This window comes from Balaenoptera musculus, chromosome 14 (assembly GCF_009873245.2).
Source record: "Balaenoptera musculus isolate JJ_BM4_2016_0621 chromosome 14, mBalMus1.pri.v3, whole genome shotgun sequence".
NCBI lineage: Eukaryota > Metazoa > Chordata > Mammalia > Artiodactyla > Balaenopteridae > Balaenoptera > Balaenoptera musculus.
The window spans coordinates 508,265-520,716 of NC_045798.1; the positions used below are offsets into that span (position 1 = coordinate 508,265).

Genomic DNA, 12,452 nt, shown 5'->3' on the forward strand with positions numbered 1-12,452 from the left:
ACTCAGTAACTTGGAATGCATCACTATACCTTGAGACCTCAGTTGTCTAAACTGTAAAAAAAAAAATCTGTTAGAAACTCTAAAAAATACTGAAGACAGTGTAATGAAAAGCATAGCTAAAATCAGAAGAGCAAGAAGAAAATTCTGAGGTGCTGAAAATGAAAAGTGAGCTTTAAACCAGAGCAGTATACAAACTCACCTGCTAAAAACCAGATTCTCAGATTGAATTTTTACCGTCTAACTTTATCTTATTTATAAGAGCTATACTTAAAAGGGCTCAAAATGATTAAAAGGATGAAAAAACATATATATCAGGTAAATATTAACCAAAACAAAGCTGATGTAGCTATATTAATGTCAGACAAAAAATATTTAGGCCAAAAAGTATTAGTAGGGATAAGGATGGTATTAAATAATACTGAAAGTCACAATTCACTAGAAATATATAACAATTCTAATAGTTTAGTTTCAAATTAAATAATGTAAAACTTACCTAAGTAGAAGAAATTGACATCTAATGAGTTTGGGATTTTAACACATCTCTCTCAATTGATAGATCGAGCAAACCAAAAACTAGTAAAAATGTGCACGGTTGGAATGACACAATTGCTAACTAGATTTAGTAGCTAACTAAATTTAGTTAACAAATAGAACCTTGCACCCAGTAATTAAAGAATACACATTCTTTTCAAGAACACCCAAAATAAGACTGTCTGTGTGCTGCAAAGTGCATTGCAACAGATTCCAAATAATTTATATACAGACCATATTGTTTGGAAACTAAAAAGAAATACAGTTATAAGTAACTCATGGATCAAAGAAGTCACAATGGAAATTAGAAATACTTACTGAATGAAAATACTATCAAAATTTGTAGTATGCAGCTAAAGAGGACTACAAATAACACATAATCTATTTAAATGCATATAATAGAAAAGAAAAACCAGTAGAAAATTAAGTAAGCTTGTAGCTGAAAAATTCGAAAACAGTAGAGTAAACCAAGAAAGTAGAAAGAAAGAAGTTATAAAGGCAAGAGCAGCAATGAATGAACAAACAGTAAAACCGAAACCTTGATCTTTGAAAAGACTTACGAAATAGACAAATCTTTGTCAAGATAGGTATTTCAGGTTTTGTTTTAATGAAAACAGATTATCATTGCAGATATAATAAAGCCTGAAAATAAATAAATAAGTAGTTACCTTTCCTAAACAATTGGAAAACTTAGATGGAATGGATAGTATCCTAGAAGAATTATTCAAATTAACCTAAGAAAACATAGAAAAACTAAATAGAACTTTAACCATTAAAAAATGAATCATAATTAGAAAGAAACAAACACTGGACCCAAATGGTTTCTCAGAGGGATTTTACCGAACTTTTTAAACAAATTCTTCCAGAGAATAAAAAAAGAGGGTCCTTAGCTCATTTGGTAATCTTGATAACACTTGTTACCTTGGTAACAAACTGACAGGCCAGGAAAAGGAAGGAGTGTTATAGGCCATTGGCAGTTACAAACGACAGGTACAAAAATAGTAACAAACTAAATATTGCACTGTATAAAACAGTAACATTGTGTACAAGTAGGGCTTATGCAAGGAATGGCAGGTGTTAACTTTAGAAATCTGCTAAGTCAGTTAATTTTAGGAAAACTCTGTTCATCAGCATCAAAAGAGAAGACTTATGGGATCATTTCCAATAGAGGCAAGAAAGAACATTTGATAAACTGTAATGTCTGTTCATGATAAAACTTTGAGCAGGCAAAATCATAAAAGATGAGATGTTTCTCTGATAAAGTCTCTGTCGGAACTAAACAGCACACATCGTATTTAATGGCACGTTAGAATCATTAAAGTTGAGGAACAGGAAACGGATGCCTGTTACCATCACTTCTATTCAAAATTGTTTGGAAGTCCTGGCCAGCATAATTCAACAAGGAAAAGAAGTTAAATTTTAAGGATAGAAAGGCATAAAACTCATCATTTGCAGGTGATATAATTGTTAACACAGAAAATGTAAGGAAACCCAGGAATTGTTTTAACTAATAAGACATTTCAGCAAGATCATTAGATACAAAGCTGATATATAAAAATCTGTAGCTTTATCTTATACTAGAAACAATTAGGATTTTTTTAAATTTTTGTTTATTTTTGGCTGTGTTGGGTCTTTGTTGCTGTGCGCAGGCTTTCTTTAGTTGCAGCGAGTGGGGGCTACTCTTCATTGCAGTGTGTGGGCTTCTCATTGCAGTGGCTTCTCTTGTTGCAGAACATGGGCTCTAGGCGTGCGGTCTTCAGTAGTTGTGGCATGTGGGCTCAGTAGTTGTGGCTCTCAGACTCTAGAGCGCAGGCTCAGTAGTTGTGGCACATGGGCTTAGTTGCTCCGTGGCATGTGGGATCTTCCCAGACCAGGGCTCAAACCCGTGTCCCCTGCATTGGCAGGCGGATCCTTAACCGCTGCGCCACCAGGGAAGGCCGGCATGCAGGATCTTAATTCCCCAACCAGGTATTGAACCTGCGCCCCCTGCAGTGGAAGGCGGATTCTTAACCACTGGACCACCAGGGAAGTCCTGCAAAAAGTTTTTTGATGGAACTTGAAAGTCTAATCCTAAAATTCATATGAAGAACAAATATAAGAAAAACAAAAACAATTTTGAAGATTAACAAGAGGAAGCTTGTCTTAGTATGTAACAAGACACACAAGAAAGTCTTATTAAGGCAAGACCATACAGCAGTAGCACTAACAGGGACCCTAGAAACAGATCCAAATACATATGGGAGCTTGGTCTATCACAGAGGTAGCGTTATACATTATTAAGGAGAACGGAGTGCTTATTCAATAAATGATACTGGGGGAAATGTTTTTTCATATTTCAAGAGGTAAGTAGCTATCTCACACTGAGTATGAAAACAAATTCCAAATACAGATCTAAATTGCAAAAGAAAACAACTGTTTAGAAAAAAACACAGGAGGCTATCTTCATGATGCTGAGGTAGAAAGAGCTTCTTAAGGCATGCATAAAAAACAGATCACAAAGGGAAAGACAGATAAATTCAATTAATTAAAATGTAAATTTTCTGTAGTCTGAAACAAGAATGGCAGAACGTTGGTATTTATTGAATCTGAGTTATAAGAACATGGGTATTCATTACTTTTGTAATTTTTATAATAAAAAGTAAAAAAAACACACACTTTTATAGCACAGAAGTCACCATAGACAAGTCATAATTGAAAGAAGATAATCGGAATGTACGGAAGTTAGAAATGGTCCATAAGCGTGTATATTATTTTTCTGTTGCTATGTAGCAAGTAATCCGAGAACATAGCAGCTTAAATAACACAGGTGTTTTTTTTGTTTTTTGTTTTTTTTGGCTGCGCCGGGTCTTCGTTGCTGCGTACGGGCTTTTTCTAGTCGCGTCGAGTGAGGGCTACTCTTCGTTGCAGTGTGCAGGCTTCTCATTGCAGTGGCTTCTCTTGTTGCGGCACGCAGGCCCCAGAGCGCGTGGGTTTCAGTAGTGGTTGCAGTGCGCCGGCTCTAAAGCACGCAGGCTCAGTAGTTGCAGCTCGCGGGCTCTAGAGCTCAGGCTCAGAAGTTGTGGCGCATGGGCTTAGTTGCCCTGCAGCATGTGTGATCTTCCTGGACTAGGAATTGAACCCATGTCCTCTGCATTGGCAGGTGGATTCTTAACCACTGTGCCACCAGGGAAGTCCCACAGGTGTGTTATTATCTTGCACTTCTGTGGCCTGTGGTTCTGGAATCTGGGGACAGCTTATCAAGGTCCCCTGGCTCAGGGTCTCCCACAGACTACACTCAGGTGTCATTGGGACTGTGGTCTCATCTGAAGGCTTCCCCAGCAACTGGGGAAGGAGGTGCTTCACTCTGGTAGCTGGTGGCAGGATTCACTAGTGGAGCCGTCCTCATTTCCTTGCTCCATGGACCTCTCCAGAGGGCAGCTCACAGCCTGGCAGCTGACTTCAGAGCAAGCACTGGATAAGAGCCAGATAGAGTGCCAGCAGTTCAGAGGTCACTGTATTTTATAATCTAATCTCAGAATGACATCCTGTCACTTTCGTTGTAATCTGTTCACTAGAGGCAGGTCACTGGGTCCAGCCCACACTCAGGAGGGAGTCATACAGGGGCATGAACAGCTGGAGGTGGGGTCATCAGGGCCATTTTAGAAGACTGACTGCCCCAGGGTCAACCCCACTGTCAGGTAAATGAAAAATGAAATATTTAGATACCACGTCACACCAAAAAATGAGTATGGTGACACCAACTATTAGCACACGTGGGGAAATAGCTTATCTGTATTTCTGGTGGGAGTGTGAACACAAGGTCTTCAGGCAGCATGTGGAAGGATGGTTGTTGACAAACCCAGTTTCTAGTTCTGAAAGAGTAGAAATTAACCATTCTTCATTTTAGAATGTCATGGATAGGTAAGCTGATTTATTTGCATAATGGAATATCCTACAGTTAGAATGAATGGACAATGTCTACATGTATCAATAGGGATCAATTTCAAAAATATGTTATTGAGTAAAACAAGTTGCAGTAGGATGTGTACCGTGTGTCTCTGTTCATATAAAACTGCAGCTTAAAGTAACGGTATATGGGTTTATAGGTACGGAATAAAAGTTCAAAATGTGTGGGGAGTGGTAGGCACTGCGCTTGGCTGGGAGGGAGAAACAGGGGGCCTTGACCTATTCTTTGCAGTATTTTATTTCTTATGAAGAGGAGAGAGTTCTGGAGCAAGCACAGAAAAATGTAAACATTCACTTCATAATGGTGGTACCTGAGTGACATTTTCTGTCTGACCTTTTCACTCTTAAAAGTTTAAAAATAGATTAGTCTGTAAATGAATATGTTTGCATACAAGTATTTTACCTTATTCAGAGGTGCACTTATGGTGGATTTCTAGAGAGAGCTGTTCTAAGGCTCCTTTGGATCTTTGCAGGTGGGCGTGGCGCAAGCTTCAGAAGGTGCCCAGAGCCTCAGCGCCCCCGACATGGAGGACTTCGGCCTTGTGAAGCCGCTCCGCTCGGCAGTGCCCATTGCCACCAAGAGGAGGCGTAGCCGCTGGGAGAGCCAGGAGGAGTCGCAGGACCTGGAGCTGACGGTGCCCTGGCAGGAGATCTTGGGGCAGCCTCCGGGGCTTGGAACCACCCAGGCAAGAATCCTCAGGGGGAGGGAGCAGGGACGCGGGTCAGGCCTGACCTGTGATGAGCTGTCTCCCTGCGGGGTCTGGGCCCTGAACTGGGGCTTGACCCCTGAGCAGATGGGCAAGATGTACCCAGTTGTTACAGAGTGCTTGGGGGCTGCGAGGGTTAGTTGCTGTGGAAGGGTGTTTCTGCTTCACTCGTGCTCAGCTGTATTTCCCGCCTCCTCCTCTTGACCTATCCCAGGAAGAGTGGCTGGTCTGGCTCCAGTTCCACAAGAAGAAGTGGCAGCTACAAGCTCGACAGCGCCTTGCTCACAAGAAGAGACGGCGTCTGGAGGGGGCAGAAGGTGCACCGAGGCCTGGGACCATCCGAGAGGGGCCCTCCACAGGGCTGGGGGGCTTCTTTCGAAGAACTGCTCGCAGCATTCTGGACCTTCCGTGGCAGATTGTGCAAGTGCGGACAGCTATCAGTGGGAGGACGGGACACCCCTGAGGGCAGGAGCACGGCTTATGGGAAGGAAGGGGTATCTGGACGGCTCACGATCCTGGGGACCTGGTCTGGAATGGAGCAGGAAGGGCAGGGCTTCACCTTTGTGCCTCTGTGATGGGGCCTGGTGCTGGAGGCCACCTGGGAGATGGCCTGTCCACAAGCATTGAGTGCCTTCTGTGACACGGTGAGACACGCACTGTTGTGCCACCTGTGTTTCCTTTCAGATCAGCGAGACCAGCCAGGCTGGCTGGTTCAGGCTGTGGGCTGTCATCAGCAGTGACCTGTATTGCATCAAGCTGAATATTCCCCGGGTATTCTACGTGAACCAGCGGGTGGCCAAAGCGGAGGAGGGCCCTTCGTATCGGAAGGTACGGGGGGCAGCTGTGTTGCTGATCACTGAGGTCAGCTGTCTGCTCAGCCTCTGAGGGTGTCTCCACTGTGGAGGAGGCCACGTAAAGGCCTAGTGGGCTTTGTGGCCTTGAGCGAGGTGTTCTGGAGCCTCCGTCCCTGAGAACCTTCCTGGGATGCTGTAAAAACTGATTGAAACGATGCTGTGAAGCGCCAGGTGAATGCTCAGCGACGGAAGCTGTGGGTGTCTGTCCTTGCTGCGCTGTCCTCTTGCATCTGACGCCCACGTGGCAGGGAGAGGCCTGCGGGCCATCAGTCAGAGGCTGCAGGCTCCGTCTCCACCGGCTCTTCGGCTGTCAACAGCTTCACTGGGGCCTAATTCGTAGGCCATACAGGCCACGCAGCTAAAGTGTACGAGTCATTGGCTTTTAGTGTATTCACAGAGTTATGCAGCCATCGCCACAGTCAATCTTAGTACGTTTTCACCACCCCCAAAGAAACCCCGGGCCCCTTAGCAGTCTCTCCCCTCTCCCAGCCCTCAGTAAGCACGGGTCCACATTCTACCTCTAGATTAGCCTCTTGTGGACGTTTCGCATACATGGAATCCTACAGCCGGTGGTCCTCCTCTCAGCTGTGGTGTCTTCAGAGGCCGAGCTCCCAGTTAGCTCCACCCAGAGCTCATTCACTGAGCAAATGAGCACGTTTCTTGGTTGGGTGCTAGGAACCGATTAACAGGTTGATGTCTAGTTGAGGAGATGAGATTTGAGTATTGGTAACTGGCAACTAGACAGGAGGCTTCTGGAGAAGGTGAAACTCGATTCCGACCAGAAGATTCAGCAGAATGTGGATCTAGAAGGAGGACAGGGAGGGTGCTGGGCAGCAGAGAACAGATGGTCTGGAATTCCGTAGCTTTCTTGGATGTGATATGGTGTGAGTTTGCAGGAGAACATCCTTCCTTGTAGGATATCCTTCCCCTTGGGCACCCCTCTCCTGCTCCCTCCTCGCCAGGATTCCCACACTCTCTGGCTGCAGCTCCTGTCTTCTGTCCAGGAAACCATGGCTTCTCTCGCGGTTTTTGCTTCCTGCACCCTTAAGGTTAAACCCAGGAGAGAAAAGAGGAAAATAAAGCGGGAACACCTGCCCCTCACAGTCTGGGAGCTTGTCTGCTTTTTAGAAGCCTCAGGCAGCTTCTTGAAGTCATGCCCAGACCTTTTCGTTTTACTCATTGGGAGGGATGGGCTGTAGGGGTTTACTCCATGGTTGTGGGCCCCAGAGGTTCTAGGCCTGTTTAAACGATGCATGTCTGTAAGAGTGTGTGCACATGTGTTTGCCTGTGCATTGTAGCACACATTACCACTTAGTTGTGGGGTGAGGTCATCGCCATGTCGTGTCACCAGGTGAATCGGGTCCTTCCTCGCTCCAACGTGGTCTACAATCTCTATGAGTACTCGGTGCCAGAGGACATGTACCAAGAGCACATCAACGAGATCAACACCGAGCTGGCAGCACCGGACATGGAGGGCGTGTACGAGACTCAGGTAACTGTTTTCCCAGCTGCACTGTGCAAGGATCTCTCCGGACGGAATAGAGGGAACAAACCCCACAGAGGCATGGACAGGCTAGCAGCATCGGCTGTGGACTCCACGGACACAGTGAATTTCAGCAGCATGTCTGCCGAAGATGACCAGGGGCCTGTGTCCTTCCCCATCAGCACTCACACCACCCTGTCTGCCCCACTTCCAGGTTCCGTTATTGTTTCGGGCCCTGGTGCAGCTGGGCTGTGTGTGTGTGGTCAATAAACAGTTGGTGAGGCATCACTCAGGCTGGGAAGCAGAAACCTTCGCTCTTGAGCACCTGGAGATGCGCTCTCTGGCCCAGTTCAGCTACCTGGAACCAGGTATGGCATGTGCCAGCTGCCCTTGCTTGGCCCGCCTCCTGCTCATCTCAGGGTGACAGGCCATGTCCTCCTGCAGGGAGCATCCGCCACATCTTCCTGTATCACCACGCGCAGGGCCACAAAGCTCTCTTCGGCATCTTCGTGCCCGCACAGCGCAAGGCGTCTGTGTTTGTGTTGGATACCGTGAGTTCCGGGCCAGGCTGTGGGCGAGCCTCGCTGGGGGAGGAGCATATCCCTGGGCACGAAACTCTCGCACCCCTGCCCCCACTGCTGCCTTGTTTCCAAAAGCCTTTGCCCAGGGATTAGAAGTGGATCCGCAGAGGTAGCCCGGCCACCCGTGTCCACCCAGGGCTGCCCACCTCCTTCCCGGTGGGGAGAGGCGCCGACCCAGCCCTTGTTTGTCTAGGTGCGAAGCAACCAGATGCCCAGCCTCAGTGCCCTGTACTCAGCCGAGCACAGCCTCCTGCTGGAGAAAGTGGGCCCCGAGCTCCTGCCCCCCAGCAAACACACTTTTGAAGTTCGGGCTGAAACAGACATGAAGGTCATCTGCAGAGCCATCCAGCGCTTCCTGCTGGCCTACAAAGTGCGTGCCGTTGGGGTCCCGTGCCGTGGGAGCGCCCTCCCTCCTTCCCTCCTTCCCTCCCTCCCTCCCCCGGGCCGGGCCCACCTAGCCGTTTCCTTCCCCGCGCCCAGGAGGAGCGCCGTGGGCCCACACTCATCGCCGTTCAGTCTAACTGGGAGCTGCAGAGGCTGGCTGGCGAAGTTCCTGTCTTGGAGGAATTCCCGGTCGTGCCTGTCCGTGTGGCTGACAAGGTCAGCTATGGGGTCCTGGATTGGCAGCGCCACGGAGCCCGGCGCATGATCCGGCACTACCTCAACCTGGACACTTGCCTGTCACAGGCCTTCGAGATGAGCAGGTGAGCCGAGTGGAGGGGTGTCCCTGGCCATCTTGATTGTCACTGGCCTCACGGGTCTCTGGTGGCAAGTCGGCCTTCCCCGCCTCCCCGGTCGTTGTCCCCTCCTGGGGCTGGCTGACCCCGTGCCCCTGCAGGTACTTCCACGTCCCCGTTGGGAATCTGCCAGAGGACATCTCTACCTTTGGCTCCGACCTCTTCTTTGCCCGCCGTCTCCAGCGCCACAACCACCTGCTCTGGCTGTCTTCCACGTCACGCCCTGACCTGGGCGGGAAGGAGGCTGACGACAACCGCCTCATCATGGAGTTCGATGACCAAGCCCCTGTGGAGATCAACAGTTCAGGCTGTTACTCCACAGGTGGGTGGGTGAGGCACTCGGGGCCCTGGGCTGCTGTCCCTGCCGCTTGTTGCCGTTCTGCACTGGTGGGAACGCGCAGCCCTGTTGGGCCGGGAGCCTGGGAGCCGAGCCTGCAGGGCTCTGCGGGTGTGTGCTCTGCAGTTGGCTGCCCCCAGCAGCAGCAGCAGGGATTTTTCTGAGATAGTGCTTGCTGGGGTCGGGCCCCGCACCCAGGAGGGGTCAGTGCACAAGCGGTGGTGTCTGTGTGCAGTGTGCGTGGAGCTGGACATTCAGAACCTGGCTGTCAACACCATCCTGCAGTCTCACCACGTCAATGACATGGAGGGCGCCGACAGCATGGGCATCAGCTTCGATGTGATCCAGCAGGCCTCCCTGGAGGACATGATCACGGGCAATCAGGCTGCCAGCGCTCCCGCCAGCTACGACGAGACGGCCCTCTGCTCCAGCACCTTCAGGTACCCAGGGGCTTGCGACCCTGAGGACATCACCTGACCTTTTGTTCTTCTTGTGCCCTCTCCTCTCCAAAGGCCGAGCAACAGTTTGGGTTCTAGAAGGAGCAGTAGAAATCCTTTTATCTTCTGTCCTTGTTTCGGAAACTAAGAGCTAAGACAGTGTCACTGGGGCTTCCCTCCGCCTTTCCAGAAACCAGCATAGGGCCAGGCTCCTTCCTCTGCTCATGGGTCTTTTGCTGCCCTCCAGGTATGGGTTGACAGTTCCGGGTGCTGCGTTCTGGCCCCCTTCCTGTGGCCAGAGGCGTGCCTGCAGGAAATCGCCAGTTTACTTGGGGTGCGGGTGTTTATCGAGTATCTGCTGCGGGATGCACAGTGGGTTAAGCCACACAGAAGGGGTGCGAATTGCAGTGGTGACACGGGCAGGGAGCACATGTGCTCTCCACAGCCCACCAGGTGATATGACTGTGGCCCGTTGTAGAGATGAGGAAACCGAGGCCCCGTGCTTGCGGTCGTACTGCAGTTGAGGGGAAGGGTTGGTGCTCAGGAGCAAGTCTTGCGACTCAAGAACTGTTTTCTCCAACCGCCACTCCTGTTGCCGTCTCACAGAAGGCGGGCAGAACTGGAGGTAGTGGGCTGCAGGCCGGGGGCCAGAAGGCACGTGGTGTGGTCAGGGCCAAGGGCTGCTGGGCAGAGAAGCGGCCAGCTGTGTCCCGAGAGGTGGCGGCAGCAGAGCCGCGTCGGGGAGGGGATGGCTTCGAGCCATCTGGGGCGACGCAACCAGGGCAGTCGTGGCGAAGCAGATCGTTAGGCCCCTGACTGGCCCAAGGGAGGAGGGCCCTGTAGGTCTCTGTGGTGAGTCTGCTCCTGGTTCTCCCAGCAGGTGAGGTGCCTTCTTGAAGGGCACCCCCCGTCTTCTCAGCTCTGTCCTGGCACCAGCCGTAGGGAAAACTTGAAAGGTTGTGTTGAGTGTGGTGGTGTTGAGGGGTGCAGATGAGTCACGGAGGGCCGAGGAATGGATCTGAACAGTGAGAAGGGAGGGGGCAAAGGTGACAGCAGAACAGGGAAGAGCTGGTGCCAGCAACAGAGGGGGGCGCCCTCTGAACCCCTCCTGCAGGATCCTGAAGAGCATGGTGGTGGGCTGGGTGAAGGAGATCACGCAGTACCGCAACATCTACGCCGACAACCAGGTGATGCACTTCTACCGCTGGCTCCGGTCCCCGTCCTCGTTGCTCCACGACCCCACCCTGCACCGCACGCTGCACAGCATGATGAAGAAGCTCTTCTTGCAGTGAGTGCCGCCCGTGGCCTTCTCTGGGCTGTGCTGATCCCTCAGTCCCCAAACCAGAAAGATGGCAGTCAGCACCTCTGGGATCAAGAGCCCACTTGAACCATAGCGATCAGATGGGTCCCAGGAAGAGCTTAGCTGCCATCGCAGCTTCCAGAGACACGCTGTGCGATGCATAGTCTTTGTTGCTTTTTCGTAAGTCATTGTACACTGTGCTTACTGTTCTGCACCTCGCTTGCCTTCGTTAGCAGTAGATCTTAGAGAGCTGTGTGTGGACGTACACGCTAATGGACATTTAGGCTGCTTCCACAACTTTTGCTGTCACAGTGACCAACCATGGAGTGGCCTTGTACATGATGAGGTCACGCAAACATGTCTGTAGAATAGTCTCCAGGAAGTAACGCTGTTGCAGGTCTGATCGATATTATCAGGTAAATCCAGATGGGTGAACACCAATTTGATCAATATTGTCAGAGAGCTCCCTGTAAAGGTCGTACAGTTGATTGTGCTATTAGCGATGATTGGGAATGCATGTCCCCACTCCAAGCCACGCCGCCGTGGTGGGTATTATTGCCAACCAGATGGGATAAAATGCTCTCTTGGTATACCCTTAATATGCAATCCTTATTATGAATGAAATTGGACTTCCTTTTCATATCCTTTGCCCATTTTTCTGTAGATTTGGGGGTTTTTTTCCCCTCATTAATTTGTATGAGTTCTTTCTAGATAAAAATTAGCTATTTTTCTGTGATGTGAGTTGCACACTTTTTCCTCAGTCTTTGTCTTTGGTTTTGTTTACAGTAGGGTTTTGCGATGCAGACCTCTTTTGTTCTTTGTTGCTTCTGGGTTCTAAGTATGTTTTCTGCTTCAGGACGATCAGCTTTTTTCTCACAGTGTCTTCTGGTCTTCTCTGGTGTCTTGACCGTTGATTCTGAACTTGGTCTGCAGGCTCATTGCTGAGTTCAAGCGCCTGGGGTCATCAGTCGTCTACGCCAACTTCAACCGCATCATCCTGTGCACCAAGAAGCGGCGGGTGGAGGACGCCCTTGCCTACGTGGAGTACATCACCAACAGGTGTCAGCATTCCTGCACCCTTCGTTCATCTGTGTCTTATCTGACCCATTCACCTGCTGCTGACAGCCTTAACATGTCTCGTAGCATGGCTCTGTTGGTAACGAATGCTTTCTGCCTTTGGGTATCTGAAAAAGCCTTTATTTCACCTTCGTTTTTGAAGGATATTTTTGCTGGGCATAGAATTGCAGATGGATCTTTTTTGAAAGTCTTTTTTTTCCTCTTTGTGTTTCTTTTTGGATAATTTCTGTTGTTATATCTTTAAATTCACTGATCTTCTGCAGTGTTTAATCAGCCATTAATCCCATCTAGTATATTTTTCATTTCACACTGACAGTTTTTATCTCTAGAAGCTTGGTTTGGGTCTTATACATCTCTAGAGTCTACTTAACATGTTCAGTCTTCCCTCTGGTTTATTTTAACACATGCGATACTGTTCTAATAACAGGTTTTTTTGTTTTGTTTTTGTTTTAATTAATTAATT

At 49.0% G+C, this 12,452-nt stretch overlaps 1 protein-coding gene across 5 annotated transcripts in view; it reads left to right on the plus strand.

The window, feature by feature from the left end:
• The window catches only part of POLE (DNA polymerase epsilon, catalytic subunit), a 55,640-nt gene that overhangs the window by 31,459 nt on the left and 11,729 nt on the right, over positions 1 to 12,452 (plus strand). For all 5 annotated transcript variants that reach the window (XM_036823450.1, XM_036823453.1, XM_036823451.1 and 2 more), the window contains exons 30-41: positions 4,950 to 5,162; positions 5,398 to 5,607; positions 5,868 to 6,011; positions 7,389 to 7,529; positions 7,735 to 7,888; positions 7,965 to 8,071; positions 8,295 to 8,471; positions 8,582 to 8,805; positions 8,940 to 9,160; positions 9,411 to 9,615; positions 10,727 to 10,900; positions 11,846 to 11,971. In XM_036823450.1, coding sequence (XP_036679345.1) covers positions 4,950 to 5,162; positions 5,398 to 5,607; positions 5,868 to 6,011; positions 7,389 to 7,529; positions 7,735 to 7,888; positions 7,965 to 8,071; positions 8,295 to 8,471; positions 8,582 to 8,805; positions 8,940 to 9,160; positions 9,411 to 9,615; positions 10,727 to 10,900; positions 11,846 to 11,971 — 2,096 coding nt within the window. The remainder of the gene's footprint in view (positions 1 to 4,949; positions 5,163 to 5,397; positions 5,608 to 5,867; positions 6,012 to 7,388; positions 7,530 to 7,734; positions 7,889 to 7,964; positions 8,072 to 8,294; positions 8,472 to 8,581; positions 8,806 to 8,939; positions 9,161 to 9,410; positions 9,616 to 10,726; positions 10,901 to 11,845; positions 11,972 to 12,452) is intronic.